The sequence below is a fragment of the Schistocerca americana genome, chromosome 11 (assembly GCF_021461395.2).
Source record: "Schistocerca americana isolate TAMUIC-IGC-003095 chromosome 11, iqSchAmer2.1, whole genome shotgun sequence".
NCBI classification, from domain to species: domain Eukaryota; kingdom Metazoa; phylum Arthropoda; class Insecta; order Orthoptera; family Acrididae; genus Schistocerca; species Schistocerca americana.
The window spans coordinates 16,910,763-16,936,668 of NC_060129.1; the positions used below are offsets into that span (position 1 = coordinate 16,910,763).

The window sequence follows — 25,906 nt, forward strand, 5'->3', positions numbered from 1 at the left end:
GAAGTTAATTCATGGCGTTCGCCAGAGAAGTGTTATAGGCCCTCTGCCGTTGCTTATCTGTATAAACGATCTGGGAGACAATCTGAGCAGCCGTCTTAGGGTTTTTTGCAATTGATGCTGTCGTTTATCAACTAGTAAAGTAATCAGAAGATCAAAACAAATTGCAAAACGATCTAAAAAAAATATCTAAATGGTGCGAAAATTGGCAATCGAGCCTAAATAATGAAAAGTATGAGGTCATTCACATTAGTGCTAAAAGGGATCCGTTAAACTTCGGTTACACGACCAATAAGTCTAATGTAAAGGTTGTAAATTCAACTAAATACCTACAGTCAGGCCAAAACACCAGGGATCATCATATATCGGCTCGACTTTAGGACCTACAATTACGAACAACTTACAGTGCAAAGAAAATGTTGTGGGGAAGGATAACCAATGACTGCGTTTTATTGACAGAACACTCAGAAGATGCAACATATCTACTAAAGAGACTGCCTACACTACACCTGTCTGTCCTCCTTTAGAGTACTGCTGCGTGGTGTGGGACCCTTAACCAGACAGGATTAACGAAGTACATCGAGAAAGTCCAAAGATGAGTAGCACGTTTTGTATTATCGTGAAATATGGGTGAGAGTGTCACTGACAGGATACAGGATATGGTGTGGACATCATTTAGACAAAGGCGTTTTTCCTTACGGCGGAATCTTCTCACGAAATATTTATCACCAACTTTATCCTCTAAGTGGGAAAATATTTTGTTGACGCCGACCTACATAGGGAGAAATAAGGGAGATCAGAGATCTTTTTTCAAAAGAAAATTCCGCACTGGCTGTATCAATGATTTTTATTAAATTTCAAATTGCTCTAAGCACTATGGGACTTAACATCTCAGGTCATCAGTCCCCTAGAACTTAGAACTACTTAAACCTAACTAACCTAAGGACATCACACACATCCATGCCCGAGGCAGTATTCGAACCTGCGACCGTAGCGGTCGCGTGGTTCCAGACTGAAGCGCCTAGAACCGCTCGGCCACCAGCGGCCGGCTTTTTATTAAATCTACGACCGGTTTCGCACCACTTATCGGTGCATCCTCAGCCAATCTGTACAAAAAGTACTATAATAAGAGCTCATATAAACTATTCGATCCTCCAATTCTGAGGTACAAATTGAACTTTTAAACAACCAGTTTTTTGAATGAGACAAGAAAGTATTCACATACGCTATTTATAACGTGGTAACGTTGAACATTGCCCTGTAGCCACTCCCCACCATTCACGTCCAATATACCGTCATCTTGTGAAAGCGGTAGTGGGAATGACCTAAAAATAAAAATAAAATACGATGGTGATAAAACTCCCCTAAACTCGGACGACAAAGAGTGCAAACAATAGCATGAACAAACAGTGGAATTAGGGCCATGTAAGCATATCAGAAGTTACTGTGCAAGCTGAGAGGAGCCGCGTGGCAGTTCAACATTACCATGTCATAAATAGCGTATGTGAGTACTTTCTTGTTTCATTCAAAAAACTGGTTGTTTAAAACTTCAATTTATATCTCAGAATTGGGGGACCGAATAGTTTATTTGAGCTCTTATTATATTATTTTTTGTAGAGATTGCCTGAGGATGTACCGATAAGTGGTGCGAAACCAGTCGCAGATTTAATAAAAATCATTCATACATATGGGCCGGCTGGTGTGGCCATGCGGTTCTAGGCGCTTCAGTCTGAAACCGCGTGACCGCTACGGTCGCAGGTTCGAATACTGCCTCAGGCATGGATGTGTGTCATGTCCTTAGGTTGGTTAGGTTTAAGTAGTTCTCAGTTCTAGGGCACTGATGACCACAGATGTTAAGTCCCATAGTGCTCAGAGCCATTTGAACCATTTCATTCATACAGCCAGTGCGGAATTTTCTTTGGGAAAATGTCGACGTTTGGCTGTGGTTGCCCGCCCTACAGAACAACAAATCAGAGATCGTACAAAAAGTTGTAGTGTTCCTTTTTTCTGGCCGCTGTTCGAAAGTGGAATGGTAAGGAAAGCGTTTCTGAAGAAGAGAAATTAGCTAACATCGAGTATAGAATTAAGCGTCACGAAGTCTTTTCTGAAAGTATTTGTATGGAGTGTAGCCATATATGGAGGTGAAACATGGACGATAAATAGTTTGGAAAAGAAGAGAATAGAAGCTTTCGAAATGTGGTGCTACAGAAGAATGCAGAAGATTAGATGGGTAGGTCACGTAACTAATGAGGAGGTACTGAATAGAATTTGGGAGAAGAGGAATTTGTGGCAAAACTTGACTGGAAGAAGAGATCGGTTGGTAGGACATGTTCTGAGGCTTCAAGGGAGCACCAATTTAGTATTGGAGAGCAGTGTGGAGAGTAAAAATCGTAGAGGGAGACCAAGAGATGAATAGGATGTAGGTTGCAGTAGGTACTGGGAGATGAAGAAGCTTGCACAGGACAGAGTAGCATGGAGAGCTGCATCAAACTAGTCTCTGGACTGAGGACCACAACAAAACAACCATGTAGATGTAGATGTACTGTTGACATTTCACATATTGATCAATTATCTTTCGTACTGAGGTATGTGAACGAGAATGGTGAGCGTGTTGAACGTTTCTTTTTCTTGTTACTAAATCCAGGAGTCACAAGTCTGGAAACCTAGCTGAGGCCGTACTGAAAGTCCTGCCCACAAATCCCGTTAATACTCCTGACCGTTGATGACAGCGGCGCTAGCAATTCGTCAAGAGCTTTCACAGGTTCTCAGGCACGCAATTAGTAGCGACATCAGAGTGTGCATTCTGTGACTCGTGCAGCACATTCTTAGAATTTAGTTGACACCACAGTTCCAAGCTGTTGTCGGAAGCGCGTCACACAACGCTGGGTTTAACTTCTTTCTTTCATTAAACCGGAAGCAATCAAAAGTTTATCAAAAAAACATTGGTCGGCAGAACAGTCCAAATGAAAATTGTGAGAGCGTTATCGATGCTCTCACGCATGTCACCAATATAATCCTTGTGAGAAATCACTAGCGTGAAATGAAGCTTCAGTTTTACTGAACCAGTATTCCTGTTGACAGTTTGGAAGTGCATAGTACAGAGATTTAATAGCATAAATGTGAAATTGCAGAGTGTAAGTATTGATATTGAAGAGCTCGAAGAACAGTTTTCAGCTAACTGCTTCCCACGTTATTAAACAGCTGCAGGAAACTTAAGTGTACCGTGTGCAGCCACATACAACACGGACACATTCCGTTTCCTGTGGAACTACGTAAGCGAACACGATTCTCCAGACCCACAGCTTGTGGAAAACGACGAATCTTTCTACAGTGTAGATGTTAATGAGGAGGCTGTGAGAGAAGAAATTTTGCTGTTAAAAAAGATTCGTGAAGGCAATTTTGTGTCTGAGCCACTTCTGCGCTTCGTAAGTACAGTTTCAGTGACGAACTGCAAAGTACAATGACTGCCTTATGGATTGTTCTGCACTTTGCGTGTTAGCGTCGCCCAAGCAGAGTATATCTGAACTTTCTTGCAAGAGTTGATAACTGTTACAGAACGACGGTGGAGCAAGAGCGGCATGTTGGATCAGCTACGATCGCAACAGGATCAGAATTTATGCACTCATTGCATTATATCTGGATTATAGAAGTTTAAGCTTCCAAAAAAGGTGGGGAGAAAGTACAGTTATGCAAACTGTGAGAGTTACAGTTTCTTAAGAAGAAGCCATTGACTGATCTTTTGCATTAACACTTTCTGACGTTATCCATATTAAGGAGTTTAAAATAAATTTGGACGAGGGGCCCAGCAACATTTACTCACAGCCCAGAAAGTGTAGTGCTGGCCCTGCCGTTGGTACCTGCAGCGATACGGAATGGCTGCTTATTTAAAAAATACAGACGAATTATTCCGACTTAAAATCTGTTTAAAGTCAGAGAAACTGTGGAGTCAGAAATAAGAGACTTGAGTAACGTAATAGTAATTGACTCGATAGGCATACAGTCTTCATTATACGTATTGGCTCGGTGTATGAATCAAAGTAAATGTAATTTTATTACCTGCAGTTCCACGACTTGCGTTGCCATCTCAGCTGCACCATCGTGACTGAGTGTCGAGATTCGTGTGCGTCATTGTAAAATTGCTTTCATGTGCTGAAATTTGGGCCTCAGGGTTCTGTCTCGAATACAATTAGAATTACTTTGGTTGTTGCAATCTTTTATGTAAAATACAGACAAAAATAGGATAGGGACAGGATTTCCTCTACATAGTGTATGTGGCATCGTTGCTTTCCAACTAATTTCCTGTATCTGGTGACTGCTTTCCGTTACAATCAAAATGGACCTTTTGTGTCTTCATAAACGAAGTGGTCTACAAGTGCAGGGCATACCGACAGGAGGGGAATGTGGAAGAGAGAGCGGGTAAATCAACTGCATTACTCTCTAAAGTCAGAGTAAAGGTCCACGTCATCTGGTAGGTGGTGGCGTGTTTTGCAAGAGCAGCATTACAGCTGTGTGGGAGCTGTGAGGTGTGAGGTTGTGCTCTTATTGTGTTTAGTTAAATGTGGACTGACTGTATAGTTCCAGATGATGGGCACGTGATGTAGTGTGAATATTGCTACTAATATCCCATTGTTATTAAACGCAGGAGGTACGGTAGAGTACAATATTTGTTGAAAATGCTGAAGTAAATTGATGTAAATTGCTTCTGATATCAGAAGCGAAAATTCTGGTGATAGAACTGATATAGGAATGATCTCAGTATGTTGCAAATTAGAATAGTCTGATGTAGCACCTTGTTGGCTGGTGTGAAATACTTTTCGGCGATTAGATATTATAGATCAGTTGTGTTTGTTCACAACGAACTGTTGACTTTTGTAAAGTTTAGTCTAGAAGTGTACTCGAGACGTTTTTGTGAGCTACTCAAGGAGGGGAAAATTAGTCAGTGACAGTAGGATTGAATTTTTGAATTGTTTATTGAAGAAAGATGCAAATTGTTACTGGAGAAGTTGTTTCAGTTTTTTTGCAGAGAGTTTGTCGGACTGGCTGCTTCATGACAGCATCTCCATCAGCCGACTGTCCTTGTTCTCCCTGGTGAGGTCCAGCGCTGTGGCCCCACTGTCACCAGTTGTGGCATCCCTGTCGGCCCCCGCCTCGAGCAGGGCAGCCACCACTTCTGCGTTGCCACAGCGTGCAGCCAAGTGCAGCGGCGTCCACCCACTGCCATCCCTGGCCTTGTGGTCGGCGTTAGCCCGCAACAGCAGCCGCGCCACAGCGGCTCTGTCCCTCTCCGCAGCCACGCGCAGAGGCGTCCACTGCTGCCAGGTGCTCCTGGCGTCCACAGCCGCCCCCGCATCCACCAGCAGCAGTGTCGCCTCGACGTCTCCCCTGGATGCTGCGACGTGCAGGGCGGTCCACCCCCTCGCCCCACCCCTCGCCCCCACGTCGGCCCCCACGGCGAGCAGCGTCCTCATCTCCCCCACTGCTCCCTGCTCAGTCACCAGGATCAGCCTCCTGCCTCTCTGCTCTGCGGGGAGCCTCCTGCACAAAACACACAAATTGCCACTCTCTGCTACAAACACACATCACACATAATGAGCAAAACTGCCACACGAGACAACACAACTGCAGTGAATACTAATCTGTCCTGAAACAAACCTACCATATCTCTCCTCCTGCAATACAAAACAGTGCGCAACTCTGTGTCTATTAAGCTACAGTAAATCTGTTCTGCTTCCATCATAAAAAAAATCTTTTCTCATCATCAATTACAAATACCATTGTACAATCTCTGAAACAATTACGTTGTCACACTTTGTCACACTCATTCCTGGAAGTCAGCTCCTTTGATCTCAGTACGCTGTAGCTAACCAGTTGCTCACCTCCACTACAGAACAGCCTTGTTGCATCTAATACTACTACTCTGTCTGCAGCTTAACTACCAGATATCACACTCAAGAAGAATCCCATGTCCTGGTTTTCGAAGTCACTCTCCTCATACCCCACCAAAAAAAAAAAATTCAATCCAATTATCGGTCCATTTCTTGACAAAGACTCACCAAGTACTGAAAGTTTCTGACAGACAGAGAGGCAGACACACACACACACACACACACACACACACACAGAATTGTACAGATATAAAAAAACACCAAACTGGCAACTCTGTCCCCATAAAAAATTTGTGTGTGTGTGTGTGTGTCAGATTTGGTGGGCCTGATAGCAAATGCACTTTCATCTAACATGTACTATCATACTCAAAACTACCCGAATGACCAGAATTGTGTTTCACTTGATTTGTAGGCAATCCACATAACACAGATCCTCTGCTCCTTTTGGGTACAGTCGTTTCATTATACCACATGGTTACTGCAAGAGAACACAAGAGACAACTGCTCTGTGTGACTACCAGTCTAGATGGAAATTAATACTACGATAATACAAATACCAGAACATACGGAATTAGAGATTACACAGCCATTACACTTGTAAACGCAAATTTATTGCAATAAACGACACATGGAAAAGCAATTTTCACCTTGAAATTGTACGACGAAAATTTTGTTTCTGCAGTACGCTCTCCAAATACAATCTATCAGCTACTATTCCCGGATATCATAACGAAGGTTTCACAAGTGAGAAAGAGTGCTCATGTGTGAAATGACACGCCAGGATTCGAACCCAAACATGTGCCTCTTGTGAATTTTTTGATGACTTTGCAGACGTGAGGAAACAATGAAACGGCAGAAATATATCATATGACAAAGTTTTCTGTCGACCAGAGATTCGAACCCAGGACTTAGTTAAGTAAGCACAATCAAACATTAGAAAGCGTCATTTTTAACCAGTGGCGAGATGATAAACTGAAATAACAAGACGAAAATGTTTTGCTTTACCAGGATTCGAACCCTGCACCCCACTACATTCACTTCTTGTCATGTGTTGCATGTTGGCTTACTTCAACAGCAGCGAAATATTTACACGTCTGAATTCTAAATAACATGACGAAAATTTCTGTGCTGACTACCAATCGAACATTACACACTTCGTTGTTGACTACATACAAAGACACGTTGACTATCGAATTATTTTTCACGAGAAGCTAGGAGCGGCATGAGCCTGACATGATATGACGAAAATTTTCGTGTCTGACTTGGGAGTCTAAACTAGTACCCATCATTATTGTTGACAAAGCCCAGAGAATCATTAACAATAATTTGTCACATGTAGTTTAATGCGCGCACGTTGCAACTTGTAATGACAGGCCAGGATTCGAACCCAGACATGTGGCTTGTGGAGGTCTTGTGGACTTTGTACACATGACGAAACAATGAAACGAAGGAAATGTATCATCTCAAAGGGCTCAGACGTGACGAAAATGGAGATTTGAATGCGGCACCAATATTTTCCATATCTCAAGCTCAATTACAGTAAGAGTCAAGTGCCCTATGACCTTGCACGGCGATTGACTCATTGATAAAAAAAAAAAATACCGCGTAAGAAAGGTAACTGCTGACAGAGTTCCGAACTGGCATGACTTCCTCCTCTGTCAGGGCCCAATCAGTACCGACTCTCCTCCAGGTTACCAGAGATGGGGGAGATGCTGCTTCTGCTTGATAAAAAAAGATTGCCTGACGTGAGAAACGAACACAGAACTTCGGCACACGTAGCTAGAATCATTTGAACTTCTTTAACTAATAACTTTTAGCACGAATTAAAATTCATGGAAGTGACAGGATTCGAACCCACTAAGTGCAGACTAAAACTGGCCACCTTAACCACTTTTTTCCATTTTATTTTTTAACCACTACACCATCCCTTTCTCTACACGATATCTTCCGTGCCAAAGCTTTATTTTTTAATGTTTTAGGGCGTCAGTGTCAGGCAGGTGGCGATAAAGAGGGCACAGGTGAAGCACCCAGAGGCCCATCCGCCATGCTGTCTCAGCTGTCCGCTTTCCTTGCGATGTTCTGACTTTCTTGTTCAGGCAGGCAGGCAGGCAGGCGGGGGCGAGGAGGCCTGGCCATGACTCCTCCCCCACACCTGTCACCGAGGCGATCCTTTATTTTCGTGTACGATTTTTAAATTTTTTTATTTTTAATACTTCCTCCAGAAGACCATGTCCACACACAATCATCTCACCTGTGAGCAACGGCTTGAAGTTAGTGTTCACGACGCTTTGCTTTCCGATTTATTTCGCAGTATCTTCTCTGTCATCCAATGCATCAGTTCCCGAGGCTTGTTGAGGAAGTTGGTCCTCTGCTGTATCTGAGTACTCCACTCGCTGGAAGCTGCGTGCTGCGATTCCTGATACTTGGGGTAATGATGAATGTAACGCAGAACAGAAGAAATCAGCAGTCCCTTGTTGTTGTGGTGGTGGTGTTCAGCCCAGAGACTGGTTTGATGCAGCTCTCCATGCTACTCTATCCTGTGCAAGCTTCTTCATCTCCCAGTACCTACTGGAACCTACATCCTTCTGAACCTGTTTTGTGTATTCATCTCTTGTTTTCCCTCTACGATTTTTCCCTCCGTGCTGCCCTCCGATACTGAATTGGTGATCCCTTTATGCCTCAGAATATGTCCTACTATCCAATCCCTTCTTCTATTCAAGTTGTGCCACAAATTTCTCTTCTCCCCAATTCTATTCAATACCTCCTCATTAATTATGTGATCTACCCATCTAATTTTCAACATCCTTCTGTAGCACCACATTTCGAAAGCTTCTATTCTCTTCTTGTCCAAACTATTTATCGTCCATGTTTCACTTCCATACATGGCTACACTCTATACAAATACTTTCAGAAGAGACTTCCTGACACTTAAATCTATACTTGATGTTAACAAATTTCTGTTCTTCATAAACGATTTCCTTGCCATTGCCAGTCTACATTTTGTATCCTCTCTACTTCGACCATCATCAGTTATTTTGATCGCCAAATAGCAAAAGTCCTTTACTACTTTAAGCATCTCATTTCGTAATCTAATTCCCGCAGCATCACCCGACTTAATTCGACTACATTCCAATATCCTCGTTTTGCTTTGTTGATGTTCATCTTATATCCTCCTTTCAAGACACTGTCCATTCCGCTTAGCTGCTCTTCCAGGTCCTTTGCTGTCTCTGACAGAATTACAATGTCATCGGCGAACATTAAAGTTTTTATTTCTTCTCCATGGATTCTAATACGCACTCCGATTTTTTTTTTTTTTTTTGTTTCCTTTACTGCTTGCTCAAGATACAGATTGAATGACATCGGGGAGAGACTACAACACTATCTCACTCCATTCCCAACCACTGCTTTCCTTTCATGGCCCTCGACTCTTATAACTGCCATCTGGTTTCTGTACAAATTGTAAATAGCCTTTCGAGCCCTGTATTTGACCCCTGCCACCTTCAGTCCCTTATTCTGGTTAAAAGTAGTTCTGGCATTCGGAAAAAAAGTAAAATTAAATGTAGCAAAAAGTACCATGACTTCTGTCGTGAGGATAAATTTTTGCTCCAGGATTCCAACACAAAATAGGGTGCTTCTGACCTACGTATTTTAGTGAAGATTTCTATTCCCTTAAAAATAAGTAAATTAACCAGTAAAAAATACCGTTTAAGACAAAAGAGCTTAAGGATGATTCATTATGTTGTTCTTGTTTTTACGTCGTTTTTTATTCACTTTGCATACTGTTTCACGTAACTGTATTAACTGAAAAAATTTTGCGAAGTTTCTCTCGTAGTTCTTCGGCGCCCCGTGGTCCGCTTGTGCCTGGCGTGCGTGCGGCGCCCCATCCAACGTCCGCCCGTTTTGTTTTCTTCCGTTACGAGGTAATACGTTGTTTGTCCTTTTAGCCAGTTTACAGCATTTCTTCACTGTAAATGGGCATGGGACGTCGCTAGGATTCAAAAAACTGGAAGGCAACGTATTGTGCGCAGTGCTCGTTTTACTGTGGCTACCAGATGTCTGATAACTCGTCAGATGTCCTTCACTTCGGCGCACACAAACCTGTGTTCTTCGGTGTCTGCCAGGTCACAATTCTCCCGAATTGGCCAATCACCCAGATGCATTGCATGAAGTTTCGCTGTGGTTTCTACTTTCCTGTACCGAGTAGTTTTCACATTTGTTGGTAGGTGAAGGGTGCCGATGTTGGTGCAAATGGCCTTGCAGTTGCAGTGCGAGCACTTTTGTGCAGTCACGTTTCTGCTTTTGCTTCTCATCAACTCCACGTACATGTTCTTAAGTCTTACCATATTCGGCGGGAAAACCTCTGGTTTGAGTGTAACTGAGTTCGAATCGAAATTGTTCGAAATGATAAAAGCCATTGGGGACGTGCCATACATCTACGGGTGGATGCAAGACAGTGGGAGTAGTTTCGCCTGCTAAGTGGGACATGAGGGCCGAGGGTGTCTTCTTCCACAGCTAGTATGTGCAACACACGAATAGAGCTTGTGACTTTATCCCAACGTCGGTGAGATTTAATCCCCCCCCCCCCCCCACCCCACCCTCACATACACCCCATTTCGGGCTGAGACGGTCAACATGTCAAACTTTATCTTAAAAATATTACCACGAGTTACAAAATGGCCCAATGGCCCAAAGCTGAGAGGAATGTTGCTGGTGTTTCACATGGAATGGGTACAACCTGTGCCACACAGTTGACTTTGCAGACCATGTACATATTCGCAAAGTCTGCCCATGGTATGTCATCAAGTCTTCTCACGCTATGTTCTTTGTCAGTAGCTGGCACGCTGGCAAGTGTTTTCCTAGAGTTGGCAGCTGTAGTACTATTTGTAACAGACCTGTAGTCGAAACCCAGAATTTGCATATGGTTGACTACATTGAAGTCTCGCGTGTTTCGCAGAGATATTCCACGCCCCACATTCACGATGCGTGATTTAGCGTTGCTCATCTTCGCACCTGATGCAAGTTCGTATTTGCCGACGACCTGCAATTCTTCAAAATTCTACCAATGATGTTGGCAAAACACTGGGGAAAGTCCATTGTTTTCAGAAGGCACTGGTTGCTCACCCTGTAGAAAGCCTTCTCGATATCGAGCGGCATTACAGCGCAGTGAAACGTGGGAGAGAGTGCCGCAGCTACGAAGGGTGTGTATTCACAAACAGTTTGGATAACTGATCTCTCTTTACCCACACTAGTTTCATACGAGCCAGTTACCTCACGCATTATGAATTTTACTCTGTGGGCAAGAACGCCCGCCATAAATGGAGAAAGAAACACAGCTAAGGAATTATTCAATGCCACAAGTAATCAACGGAATTGCGTCTTCAAAAAAATTGAGATGTGTGTCGGTATAATAGGGTAAATATAATTTTAAATAGTGTACATGGTCATAGTTTGTTACATTTTTCACCTTTAGATCGATGGGCTACTAAACTGAAACTGCGATGAGACTCAAGATGATTAAGTTAAGATGTCCTTAATGGTTTTGGATGTGGAAGTCTCTAACTTGGTAACAGATGACGCGAAGAGGAGACAAAATGTTCAGGCTTTTACTGGGTATAGGGCCTAGAACTAATGCAGCGTTCCCCGCACAGAGCAGCCACGTTACCATTTAGCTGGCGAGCCACAGCCGCTACTACTGATCTCTCACTGCGGTATTTTTCTTCAATAGAGAGTTTTAGTAGCGTAAATCAATCTGCAGTCATTTTCTTGAATAATTTGCCTTATTTGAAAATTTGTCCGAAAATAGTGAAGCTGTTAGTTAAAAAAACAGTAATATCGATTTGAAGTTATAAAGATTATTAATTGTAGCATTTATACACTCTGATCAAAATTGCGAAGTTCTGTCACGGTTCATTTCATGAGTGAATTTCACTTTAATATTGTGTTGGCGTTTGCACAGCCAACTATATTTTGAGTAGGTTTAAAGACTGCTTATCAAAGCATATTTGTTATTTAAAGAGTTACAGTTCGTTGTGCTTTACTTAACAATTGTTGATGAGAATACTTACCACTTCCCATACACACATGTGTACTTTTGTTAATGAGCATGTTTTTTAAACCACGAAAGTTTAAGGGCCTTCATGTGGGGGAATTACCATGTTAGCTACTCTAATGCAAGTCTGTTAATGCACAGGCAAATAGACCCTGATGTTACAGGGTGCGTTCATTAATAGACCGCCTGATTTAAACCAGAATCATTTGATGTTCTGCCCTGCCATAAAACTAATAGCAGTACTAATGTTTGTTGGTGATTGGTTCTATAAATTGCTGCATCTAGTTCATTTAAGGTACGTGTTGTTGAGAGGCACATTTTACCGTTTGCTATTTCGCTGACCATTTCTTACATGACTTCCAAGTTAGTAGTACATTTGTCTGCAAGGTTAGGCTTCTGTTTTTTAGTGTGCGAAGATATAAAGAAAGTGTGTGCTGTGTGTTTGTGTGTGTGTGTGTGTGTGTGTGTGTGTGTGTGTGTGTGTGTGTGTGATGGAAGGTTATGTTAGCCTTATCACTGCCTTCTGCTTTATTATATTGTTTGACACACGAATGCCTAATTAGGCTAGCGACCGATATTAATACATATTATAACAACTTGCTTTTGTGCTGAGAGAATGTCTGTTCCTGACCCACCTGTTTACTGTTGGTTATACTCTACTGGATTGTTGCGGAAACAAATTCCAGTCTGTTTGTTTTGTTCCCATTAGGTTATCTCACAGTCACTTCTCAAAAATTCCTCACAGACATCTACCATTAGCATCAATTGCCGTTTAAGGTGGTCAGTGTTACCGTTACAAGTGCTCCCTACTGCAGCGTTCCACGAGCTTCTGGGTGGCGGACTTGCTGCAAGCCTTCACTCTTTATTCTGGGACATTCGTATGGCTGCTTCTGTGTATCGGCTCTTAGGGAGGGAGGCAGAGGCATAGTTGGCAAAGACGTGTCCAGCTGGACTACTTCACAACCACACACACATTCGAAACTCAGGTATTGAATATAAAGGTGTACCCAGGAACAGATGTACAGTCAGATCACAAGTTACTAATGATGAGTGAAGTGAATTTTAAGAGAACTGTCATGAGGAATCAATGTGTAAATAAATGGGATACTGAAGTACTGAGGAATGGAATGGGAATTTTCACTTCTATGAGGCTCTAGATAATGAGATAATGAATACCATCGCTGGAAGCTCAGGTGAACAACAGTTGACATCTCTGAAAAGGCCAATAACAACAGTTTGACAGAAAAATGTAGGTACAAGGAGAAGAACTCTGAAGAGCTCTTCGCAAATGGAAAAAAATATTTGAACTGTTTGACGAACAGAAAAAGGACAAGACAGGAATACAGCATTATGGATCACTAAGGAGTGAAATTAATCCGAAATTTGAAGGAAGTAAAAGTAGAATCATTGCTAGAAGAATTAGAAAAAATGAACATAAGAAGGACAAATTCAGCATGCAGAGAAGTCTGAACAATCTTCAGTGAAATTAAATGCACAGGTGTCAACAAGAGTCCGAAAAGAATTACACTGTCCAATGTGCAGGAGATAGTAAATGGCAGAACACAGGAGTGTGAGGAAGTATCAGACGACGTGACAGAAGAAGAGATGAAAGCCGAATTGGAAAACTTACACACAAACAAAGCAGAATGGTTAGTTAACTTTCCTTCGGAACTTACATGATCGTTGGGGAAGATGGCAATCGAAGGAGTTTCCACTTTCGTCTGTGTAATCCATGAGACAGGAGTCGTAACAAGAGAGTGCCAGAGGAAGACCATCCAGACACTACAAAAGCGACTAAGGGCCAACAAGTGCGATAGCTGAACAGCTCATCAATTCAAATTACTGACAATAATAATAATAATAATAATAACATGCAAAAGGAGAGAAGACAAAGCTGAGGATCAGTTTGAGGACGCTAAACTTGGCGTAAAGGATCCAGTTGGCACTCGGACTAAAGACTATGAAAGACAGCGATGCAGATCATCACCACAAATCTTCAGACTGAACACTGCAGAATCATTGGAGGAATTGAAGAAATCTCCAGGAATTTAATTAAAACTGAGGGTGAAAATGATTTCGTTAATGAAATTCAGTCGTGATATTTCTGTGTTCACTGAAGGTGAGAAAGAGTCACCAGAGTTGGTGAATGTAATAAACAGTCGAATGAGCACTGAATTGGGACTAGCGAACAGAAGAAAGAGGAAAGTATTGGCGAGCGGCAGAAACAACATTGGTGGCAAAGTTTACATCAGAATTAAGGAGCACAAAGTAGACGAAGTGTAGCGATTCTACTACCTGTGAAGGCAATTTATGCTGAGGGACAAATAGTGATTGTTATAAGGAGTAATGTAGCACAGAAAATAGGAGATTCGGCACAGAACAAAGTTACTGATACCAAAGATAGGTCTTGATTTGCGGAAGACATATCTGAATGTATGGTTGGAGCACAGTTCTGTATGAAAATGGATCATAAATTACAGGAAAAACAAGAGGGGAATCTGAGCATTCTAACTGTGATGCTATTCAAGGATGTTCAAATTAGGCGAATACTTAACAGAGGAACTCTGGCACATCTCTGCAGAATAGGTGAAGATAGCGATATTAGGAAAACTGTGACCAGTACAAGGGTCAGTGTAATAGGTTATAGGTGAAGGCATCAGGGAATAACTGCCATAGTACTAGAGATAGGTTAGAGGGTAAAAACTATAGGGCAAGACAGAGACAGGAACGCATACCACAAATGATTGTGGACTTTGGGTGCTCACAGCACTCTAAATCGTTTTCTCGAACAGACAATCGTTATCTACAGCACGCAGAGTTTCTGCTTTGCACGTATGTGGTTACTGGGAATGGCTGTTACAGTAAACAGCAGTGGTCCACACCCTGACAAGCTGAGGCTCTGCTGACATTTGCTTCTGTTCGGTGGTTGGCGAGTATATTTCTTGATACTAGCAGAAATTTTATGGCAAATTATTGGTTTCTTTCTCCTCTCTCATTCCTGCCAAGCACCCCAAATGGTCTCATAAATGTGTGTTTGTCTGACCCCTATTACACTATTCCAATACACTAGGAGTATTGGACATTCCTCTCTTTTGACGTAGAGTGTTACACATTCAGTGCAATCATACTCTCTCCCTGTCACTAGAAGCAAGCCTACCCAGCCCGTAACTCATTCTCAACATTTCTCGAATTGTTCGACAGGACAACATGCAGCAACCACGCACACCACAATATGTCGTAGCCAGCTGTAGACAATATCTTTTCCCTTCAACTAACACGTATACTATCATTTTGTAGCTGAAGTGACGGTACCACAGCGGCGCAGATCGTACTGATAACAGTCAAAACCAAATGTCGTGTGGCTAGGGCCTCCTGTCGGGTAGACCAGTCGCCTGGTACAAGTCTTTTGAGTTGGCGCCACTTTGAGGACTTGCGTGTTGATGGGGATGCGATGATGATGAAGGCAACACAACACCCCATCCCTCAGCGGAGAAAACTCCCGACCCATCCGGAAATCGAACCCAGGCCCCTTGGCATGGCATTCCGTCGCGCTGACCACTCAACTACCGGGGCGGACACCAACTATATTCTCTTATGCGTTATATAAGTGGACGAGGAAAACTGTCCACGACTCCTGAAAGAAAAATTTCAATTTCCATCCACAGAAAGAAGAATGACTTAAAAAGGGAAAAATTACGGAAGATTACGCTAGGCGTCCATCCAGCGGATATAGTAACTTTATTTCCTCAGAAAGACGAAGCTACATTTTCAGAAACTCACTTTGGATCATAAAAAAAAAGAAAAGAGTGTAGGACTGGTGATGTTTACGCTGACCACACCTGACCACACACCACACCATGCTGCCATCACACTGGTCCAGCGACAGCCGAGTTCCTCCAGACTGGACGACAACGGGAGCCACACATTCGCTGACGGACGTCGCTACTACTGGCCACGCCCTCAACACAGCCCAAAGTGTTCATCCGCGGCTGTTTAAACTTTGACGCTCGCGGAGAACTGGGAACTGGGGGGTGAGGTATGACCAAGACTGGAAGACTGCCGTCGGAGCCTCACAGAGGCAGCGTGGCCATACCTGCACCGTATCATCAGTGAACAAGAAACTATGAGGCCGTCAATGAGCAGATTTGTTCAGTTAAATGAACAACTGTCAGCTTGGCAGGGAATGGTAAGTAGTTTATGTTGGTAATTTTGCCAACTTGACTACAGGAACACTGTAAATGAACATGTGTGAATTTTACCCACTCAACTGTACGTCTTTCTGCTTGTAGTTTAGAACATCGACCTCGTAACCACCTCCTACAGCTGAAGAGGAAACAGAATCTGAGGAGGAATGCTTATTCACTAATTTTCTGAGTCGTAACGGTCTAATGATAATAGATGAATCTGTCAAGAGGAAAAGAACCAGAGGAACACAGCAGCTGGAGTATTTCATTGAAATTATTGCCAAACAGTCATTGGACTGCTAACTGCACACTGTATATACAAACACACACACACACACACACACACACACACACACACACACACACACACACACACACCTTAAGAGTTAAACATACGTTGCTTTAATCCTGTACAATTTTACTCCTTGTTTTCCACATGCGTAATTCACCCATGAGCAAAAAATGAGAAACATAGCAAATTGTTTCTATCTCAGTCACAGACCACTCGTTCTTCGAGACGGTCCTATGGAACTCGCAAACTTGCGTCTGATGAGAGTTTTATGATTCAGTATCTCACAGATTCCAGTGATGTGTTGTGCCACCTCTGCAACACTACTACTGTAACGCAGGACCCAGTTCACTGACTGGACGCCAGAACGTGTGGATTTATGTACTGGAGCTCTATTAGGGCGGGACTTTGGCGTTTAATGCCCATTTCGCAGATATTTCCGGTTACAGACTGCTTGGTTTGGGGTATAAAGGCACCAGAATTATAGGGTCATCAGTCCCTTTTCCCTGACGCAGGCAAAACTCATGGAACAAAAGCACCCAACACCACACCTAAACGAAAACGAATAGAACGAACAAAAAACGTGGAAAACATACACCACAAGGGAAAGTGGAGGAAGGTATTAAAACCGTAGAGCATGTGGTCTCGGATCGTTGATAACAATAATAAAAGAGCATGAGCCATCCAGTCTGCAACACATTAAAGTGTCCACTCCAAAAAGACAAGGCGACATGAAGACATGTAGGGAAATGACGACCACCAAGACAAGGAAATGCAAAGAAAGTGCGACAGAGTTGAAAATAAAGTGAAAGTGTACGCTGGAATAGACAGCAGATCTGCTTCACAGGTGCTTTTGAGATTGTGAAGAAGCTGATGGAGCCAATAAAGAATACAGGTTACAGCGTCACAACTCACTACTTGTACACTTCTGGGAAATAGGCGGACAAGCTTCAAGAAGATTGCAAGCTTACCTCAGTTAGGTCTTTCAAATCCTGCAGAGAACACACAGCGCAAGAACTTAAGACGACAGAGAGCAGAGAGGTGTATTCCTCCAAGTTTGCATTCGCAGATTCATCGGCTAAGAAGCCTCCAGTAACAGATGTCTCCAGCGTCACACAGGAAAAACTGAAGAAAAATTTGCTGCGAGGAATAGAAGCTGACGCAGCAAAGAGGAAGACCCACACATACCTGCAATTGCACTAAGGCAGGAGTGGATGCTGTAGAGCGGCTGCCCCGGACACACTCTACAAACAGGGAGAGGAGGAGGTGGTTCCGCACTCTGCTTCATATGGCTGCAGTCAAGTCTCACACAAAGTTCCAGAAGGATGTGCCTCAGCTGAGTGAAGGGAAATCGAAGGCCAGGGGACTACATCTGCGTGAATTAGGATTGTAACTTTTGAAACCATACGTAGAATAGCGATCCAAGGACCTGAAAGGAGTCCATTTGTCGATCACTTACGGTGTAGGAGATAATATGCTTTAAGAAGACAACTAACCAGGCAGCCAGAGACGAGACTACAAAAACCGACTTAACGGTTGCGAGGTGTGTTTGCCAACTGTGCGAGAGAAATGAAGAATAAACCCTTTTGTGTGGAAGGGAAAAGTCTCGCCTGGAAGTGATAGTATTCTCTCCGATTGAAGACAGTTTCTCGAAAATTTTACAGGAACCATGACCTATAATTGTGCGTGTTTTTCTTTCTGTTTATGAAACTTTCCGTCGCTGGCGAAAATACATACTGACTTATTCGATCACAGGTGTATAGAAAATTTGGACAGCCGATATCCTCAAGCAAGGAGTTTATGCTTCTAGTTTATACAAACTTTCGTTGTCCAAGTTTTGACCACTGTTTGTAATATATGACAAGAGAGAAATGTTGTATTAACTTACCCATTTTTTGAGCACCCTATAAATTCCAAGCATTACGTTTTTAGTTATATTGTCACTGAGAACTTTTAAAGCGTGAAAAAATTTGACAGGGCGCAGAGGATGCTCCACTGAACAATTTGTGTGGCAGGGAACCTCGCGTCAGAGAAGCCAGCTTAAGGAGATAACAGGAATAAAATCACATTACTGAGTACTTTTTTGTTTACGTTAGTTACAGTTAACTACAAATACCATCACCGACATATTAAACGTACCGTTTCTGCTGTATCTTACAAAATGTGCTGAAACTGACGGCCATCGACCTCACTTCACGCATGACATGGGCAAACAAGATTCTGACGCACCCTGACAAATATCCCCGGTGTGTTTCGAATCATAACACAGGCAGCTACAATTCTGGCAACTAATTCCATCTCCGTGTGCCGGACCGAGACTCAAGTCTCGGTCGGGCACGCAGTTTTAATCTGCCAGGAAGTTTCATATCAGCGCACACTCCGCTGCAGAGTGAAAATCTCATTCTAATTCCATCTCCGTTTCCACTGGGACCTCATTCACTAGTGACTTTAGATATCTTGTAATCTACCACCTCCTTCCTAGTTGCAGCTGCTGTCCACATTGTGTAAAGTCTTTTCTGAGGATTTGAGGAGAGCGAGATTGCAATAAACGCTTTAGTTTACTTATCTTTTCTTGTAGGGTTGACTCCATCTTCCAGTTTCTAGGGGGTCTGACTCTTAAAACTGAAACTCTGACATTGCAGGTCCTCATGGTTGAACTGAAGTAAACAATTTTGAAGACTGTTGTTGCAGAGTTTTTGCTTTTATGTTACGTTATTTTGTCACATTTTAGTATATCACACTGTCTTTTAAATTTTCACGTTAACAAATCCGAAATTAAATTGTTTGCCTAAAATACAAAAGTACGTCCCATCACCTCAGACGCATGCTTACTAATACTTCACTCTGCGGTAATAATACCTTACTTTGTTTTTAATCAGAAGGTAGCCCCAACTCATGAATTTTTCTTCCACCAGGCCTGTGAGCAGTACGGAGTGGCACTCACAGCACAGCACTCTGAGAAAGTGGCTGATTGTAACGGTGCTACCAACAGATGGCGCTGCCTTAGAGCCGGACCAAATTCTGCTTCCGCCGAACCGCGCATTAATATGTAACGCAGCCGATGAGATTGCTGCTAACGTAGAACCTTTTCTCCTCCCGGATCACACTCGCGCAGTGATACCTGAACGCACGAGGTATTATAACGAGTGTTCAGACCTCCGATTAGTCAGTCTGCATTAGTCTGCATCAGTCTGTAGTCAAGTTTCAGTCTGCACCTCATAAGAGTAGCATATTCCTGTACATAGCCATGAAGATAAATGAATAGACACTTTGTCAAGTATCAGAGATACGTGAGAATAAGATTAACGTACCAAGACCAAAGGAATTTCAGATTGTCGATTGTAAATAGCATCCAGAACCAAGTTAAGTAATTTTTATGCTGGTTATTATTTTAATAAATGTGTGTGAAAATTAATCAAGTTCTGTTTAAAGTTTGTCACCGTCAATCTGCTACTCTAAGCGTGCAAGTGGCATTTCTATCGTCTGACCTAACGGCAGAAGATAACACACCACGATAAGACCACGAGACATATTGCTGACACTCGCCTACTTCGTTAGAGCAACAAGTCAAATAACCTGATGGTGCATGTACCGAAGGTCTTACAGTATGCACACCACAAACTACAAGTGGAGAAAGTCAAGTCTTAATATATAAATTACTTACAAATGGATGAGAATGTATTTCAGTATTTGCTCAGTACAATGCCTTCTCATATTACAAAACAGAGTACTCCGTTGAGAAATGCTATATGTGCAGAAGACAGGCAAACCGCGACATTGCAATTCCTTGATAAAGGAGAGAGCTACTCTGGTTTACAACACAGCACTCAGTGAATATGACGTTGCACATTAGCCAAAATAATTCCAGAAACGTGTGAAGTGATTTATAAAGCCCTAGAGGGGGAATATGTCAAGATAAATAAATGGTTAGTGCAATATACAGCCAATAAAAACTATTTTTAATTTTGTATAATTTAAGTAATGGAATTAGTGTTCCAACAACTACAAAATTATATAAATTTTGTAGTTGTACGAAACAGATGAAGCGCGTTTTACCTTGTGCAATCCAGAGTTCAAAAATAGACAAAGTAGGATGGAAAGTGAAGAAAGAATTTTTTTATTTTAGAATGTGACCACATCCTCTGTTCGGTCTTGCTGAAAAGCTGCCTAGATGTTTCCAGATGTAGACGTGGACGGCTGTAGCTGTGATTGTGGACACGAAGTCGCCTGTAGCATATTCCACCTGCCCATCAACACACAATTAATAGCGTGCTCTGTGATGCTTGCTCTCCCAGCACCCTAGTCGCAGCAAAATTATTAAAAAGAGTCAAAGGAACAAATAAACTTTGAAGCTATGTTTCAAACACAATATGGAGACGACAAAGAGCTGTAGCGACGCCAGCGCTCGAAGCGGTTACGTTTCACATTGCAGTGAACAGAAGACGAACGCCGTTTATGATCAAATCTATGGCGAGGCCACAGATTTTACCGTCTTTGTTTGACGACAGGCGAGGTTGGACAAAGTTCCCTGTTACACCATCAAATATCTTTGACATAAATATTTGACATATCAACCTTGAAATAGAAATATGATAGTGTAGTACAGGCCTAACCGACATACCGGCTGTGGTCGAAAAGCAGTCTACGCGGTGTCAACATGGCGGATGTCCTGCCCATTGCGCGAAGATAGACACCTTCTTTAGTGAACATTTGGAGACAACTGGATCAGTCGTTCGGAAAATACAACACACCTTTACATTTTCCAAGTGTAACACCACCTTATTTTTGTCTGCGCGGAAAATTAAAAAGTCTAGAGTGAAAAACAGACGACTGACGAAGACAACATCCACGGTGTAACACACTTCCACGCTAAATTAAGTCCAGGCGAAGTTTAGCAAGCGGCCATGAACGTCAGAAATCGCTTTCTGGCGTGCATCGGTCAGTAGTCAGGGTCAACACAATGAGTGCTCCATTAAGTTCCACGCATGTCAGTGCCATATCGTCTTTGAAGACTGTTTACAAAGCGACGGAAAATTATACAATTCCACTAAAAAGTAGTCATTGCCATACTTAGGCAGCTACAAACGAAAGAGTCGCTTCGAAACATTAACGCAGAACCTAATAAATTTTTCACATAATAAATTCTGTAACCATAATGTAATTCGGTCATTTCCGTCTTATATACCTTTTATTATATTAATGTTGTCATGTAATTTAAATGTCAAAGAACTGATTCAAATGAACTAGTAGGAAAAGACTGGAATTGCGATGTAGTGGAAACTGTGGCCTAGTCAGCGAAGTTTACTGTTGTGCAGAGCAGCAGCATACGTCTGAAGTAAGGAGTCTTGTCGGGAAGAGGTAGTGGGGCGGGGGGGGGGGGGGGGGGGGGGGGGAGAGCTGCCGGTGGCAGGACACGTGGTGGGGGGCAGACGACGTGGGGAGTCAACCCTGAGATCTGCGACACACGCTCAGGCGTAGTGTGTGGTCGTAAGTGCGGGCAGTACGCCACCATCTGGGGGCACTGACATTCCACGATAGTAAATGGTTCAAATGACTCTGAGCACTATGCGACTAAACTGCTGAGGTCATCAGTCCCCTAGAACTTAGAACTACTTAAACCTAACTAACCTAAGGACATCACTCACATCCATGCCCGAGGCAGTATTCGAACATGCGACCGTAGCTGTCGCGCGGTTCCAGACTGTAGCGCCTAGAACCGCTCGGCCACCCTGGCCGGCTCCAAGATAGTACTGTGGGCCCAAACTTGTAATGTGCAGCGACATTTAGGAGCAGCCTGTTGCCACATGCTGCCAACAAACAATGCCTTACGTCGCACCAGCAGCAACTCATTAAAGTAAGATCCCACCAGTTTAATCTTTACCTTCTACAAGGCTTGCCAGCGTAGGAGTTTTTCTTATCTGAATAATAGTGTTCAGTGCAGCAAGTGTTATAGCCTAATGAACTTTACCTCAATCATTTGCCTAACAGCGTCCCATCCTTTCACCATTACAGACTCCAAGAACACCACCAGTGAAAATATAGTAAGATATTGGACCTGGTAGCTTACTTAATTTCGGTAACAATGATAAACAAGACCAATTTACAAAAGAGGGTGCTGTTCAAAACTGTCATTTAACATCAGTTAACTTTCTTGCTTAGCAGGGCAACAAGGTAAAGAATAAAGACAAATATAATTGCGTAGGCTTCCGCGGCCAGAGTCAGTCGACATAAAAGTTTTCTGGGTATGGTACCGCGTCATAATGTAAAAAAAAAAAAAAAAAAAAAAAAAAAAACTACTGCTGCTGGAGAAAGACCAACAATTTGGCCACGGTTTCAGCGGCCTTCTTCTGGGTCTAATAGTTTTTTTTTGGTTAGGTTATGACGCGGTACCATACCCAGAAAACTTTTATGTCGAATAATGACAAAGTTTAAGAGCAAAAACATAATTTCACAAAATATTACCACAGAATCATACATTTTACTTTTTCTGTGTGCGCTGCAAATTTAACTCATATTTGCAAATTACGTCGACAGTATTTTTTTTTTTATTATTATTATTTTACACGTCTAGCTCCGTAGAATTAAACTGATGAGCGAATCTCCAAGGACATGTAGCGTGTCACTACATGAAATTACAGCATAGGAGTAATAAGACATAAAATAAAATGGTTATGAACCCCGAAAAAGACACGCCATAAGTTTATGTAAACGCATTCAACAATATAATGCATGAATCAGCTGAATTTTTCAAGGAACTCTTTGACAGAATAGAAGGAGTGACCCATGAGGAAACTCTTCAGTTTCAATTTGAAAGCGCGTGGGTTACTGCTAAGATGTTTGAATTCTCGTGGTAGATCATTGAAGATAGGCGCACCAGTATACTCCGCACCTTACTGCAACAAGAGTCAAGGAAGTGTAAAATTACTCGTTCTTCGCTACATAAAAGATTATGAGCTTTGTAAAAATAACTTACTACAACAGAAAAGTATATCTGAAGGTTTTCATTTCTGAAATCAGTACCACCTATCGTTACAGTCAGTAACGCAAAGTTGTTCATTGCCCGAACTGTTTTGCAAACCGTCGACTTTTAACATGTCAAGTGTTCAGTACAAATTGTTCTCCTGGTTTTATGACTGACAGTCTCTCATGGATTTAAACGTGTTTCGACGTCTGAGCTAGGTTCAGTGCTTCTGGTTCCGCTCCCACCTGATTGCAGTCCGATGATTGGTTCGTAACTGCAGTCCAGAAACAACTGCCTGAGCGATCGCCGCTTAGATCGCGTAGTCTGTAAGGCCTTAAAATTTGTTCTTGTTATTTAGTCGAATTTTTATGTTGTTCACAAACTGGAACACCACCTCAGCTTTCTACCCCAATTTAGGCCATGTAGGCATGGTGTTTTCGGAATGTATTTCTGTCCAAAAAGCTATTCTGGAAGTTGGAGTGCAGAGTTTTTCTTAATCACGCCTTTTGCGTTCTTGTGGATATATTTCCATAGCAACTTTGATCCACTATCAAATATTTCATTACATCTAACAGAAGAGCAAAGTACCAATTTTCATAAATTTAGCTTTGAAACTTTTTTAATGAAACGAAATATTTTCTTAAGAATTTTCATGCTCTGATGGACTGCCTTCAGGGCCGGATTTTCATAAACAATGAAACAAGTATTTTTTTGTTTCCTGACAGAAACCAGATTCCAGTTTTCGCAGTTCTACCTTCAAAATTGCCTTAATAGCGACATTTTTCGAAACATCCTTCATCCCCGTTTCACCCCCTTAGGGTTGAAATTTCGGGAAATCCCTCCTTACACGCCGCCTACAGTGTAAGACCCGCACACCTCCTGGAGATTTCGAGTTCCTCCCCCTAACGGCCTGGGCTGCGCGATGATGGTTCAGACGTCAGGACATTGCCTTTTATACATCGAGATTAATAATTATGAATGACACAGTAATTTCAGTAGTTGAGCTGCCCACCGTTCGTAAGTTATTTTCAATCTAAAATTATAGCAGATTTAGGTTATTTACTCCATATTTCACTATTTCTCATTTTTACTTTTCGTTCGATCGTTACCGTGTAAAAATAGTCGCGCAATAACGATTCGTTTATAATTGTATCTCGACCTTTTGGTATTTTCATTATTCTTCGGAACATATGCCTACCACCAAGTAACAGGGAAAAGTAGCTGCACGTGTCATTTAAAAATCCTAATTAAACAGACAGTGTCTTGAAAGGAGGCTGTAAGATGAACATCAACAAAAGCAAAACGAGGATCATGGAATGTAGTCGAAGTAAGTCGAGTGATGATGAGGGAATTAGGTTAGGAAATGAGACGCTTAAAGTAGTAAATGAGTTGTGCTATTTGGGGAGCAAAATAACTGATCATGGTCGAAGTAGAGAGGATATAAAGTGCAGACTGGTAATGGCAAGGAATGCGTTTCTGAGAAGAGGAATTTGTTAACATCGAGTATAGATTTAAGTGTCAGGAAGTCATTTCTGAAAGTATTTGTCTGGAGTGTAGCCATGTATGGAAGTGAAACATGGACGATAAATAGTTTGGACAGGAAGAGAATAGAAGCTTTTGAAATGTGGTGCTACAGAAGAATGCTGAAGATTAGATGGGTAGATCACGTAACTGATAAGGAGGTATTGAATAGGATTGGGGAGAAGAGGAGTTTGTGGCACAACTTGACTAGAAGAAGGGACCGGTTGGTAGGGCATGTTCTGAGGCATCAAGGGATCACAAATTTAGCATTGGAGGGCAGCGTGGAGGGTAAAAATCGTAGAGGGAGACCAAGAGATGAATAAACTAAGCAGATTGAGAAGGATGTAGGTTGCAGTAGGTACTGGGAGATGAAGAAGTTTGCACAGGATAGAGTAGCATGGAGAGCTGCATCAAACCAGTCTCAGGACTGAAGACCACAACAACAACAACAGCAACAATTAAACGGAAGACCAGATCGGCTACAACTTGAGTAGTTTAGCGAAAGCCGCACGTCGATACATGTTCAGTCATTCTGCTCATATTTTGGGTGACCAAACACAGTTCCACGACCGCTGTGAAGAACTGTAAGCGAAATGTGTGGCATCTGGAGCAGAGAACAAGTTTTTCAAACATTTGTCGCGAGAACACTCAGGATGTGACGGACTAATTCTCTCTAGAACGCCACTGGACTGCTGTGCTGTGCTGTGGTGTTGCGGTCACGTCAGACGGGGTGAGTCGCGTCAGCCCAGAAGGAGATGTGCTGAGCAGCGGCGGCCGGCTGGCTCGCCGTGTGAGGCAGAGCGTGCGCTGCCCCCTGCCCCCCCCCCCCCCCCTCCCCCCTGGATTTGTTTCAGTCAGAGACGACGCGAACAGAATTGTCATCGACATGGAAACCCTTTCAGTAGCTTCCAATTTGCGAAGAAAATTCGACATTGGCTACATAGCTTTTATTTGTTATTTTATTATTCGTTATTATGCGGAAAAGGTTCCAGGCCAGCAGAATATGCACTTTGTTGTTAC

At 42.5% G+C, this 25,906-nt stretch overlaps 1 protein-coding gene across 1 annotated transcript in view; it reads right to left on the bottom strand.

Moving 5' to 3' along the window:
• Window positions 1-5,042: 5,042 nt before the first annotated feature.
• Window positions 5,043-25,906, bottom strand: part of LOC124553936 (ankyrin repeat and protein kinase domain-containing protein 1-like) — a 47,474-nt gene continuing 26,610 nt past the window's right edge. Inside the window, exon 3 of the mRNA XM_047127955.1 lies at window positions 5,043-5,532. Within this exon, the coding sequence (XP_046983911.1) occupies window positions 5,043-5,532 (490 nt within the window). The remainder of the gene's footprint in view (window positions 5,533-25,906) is intronic.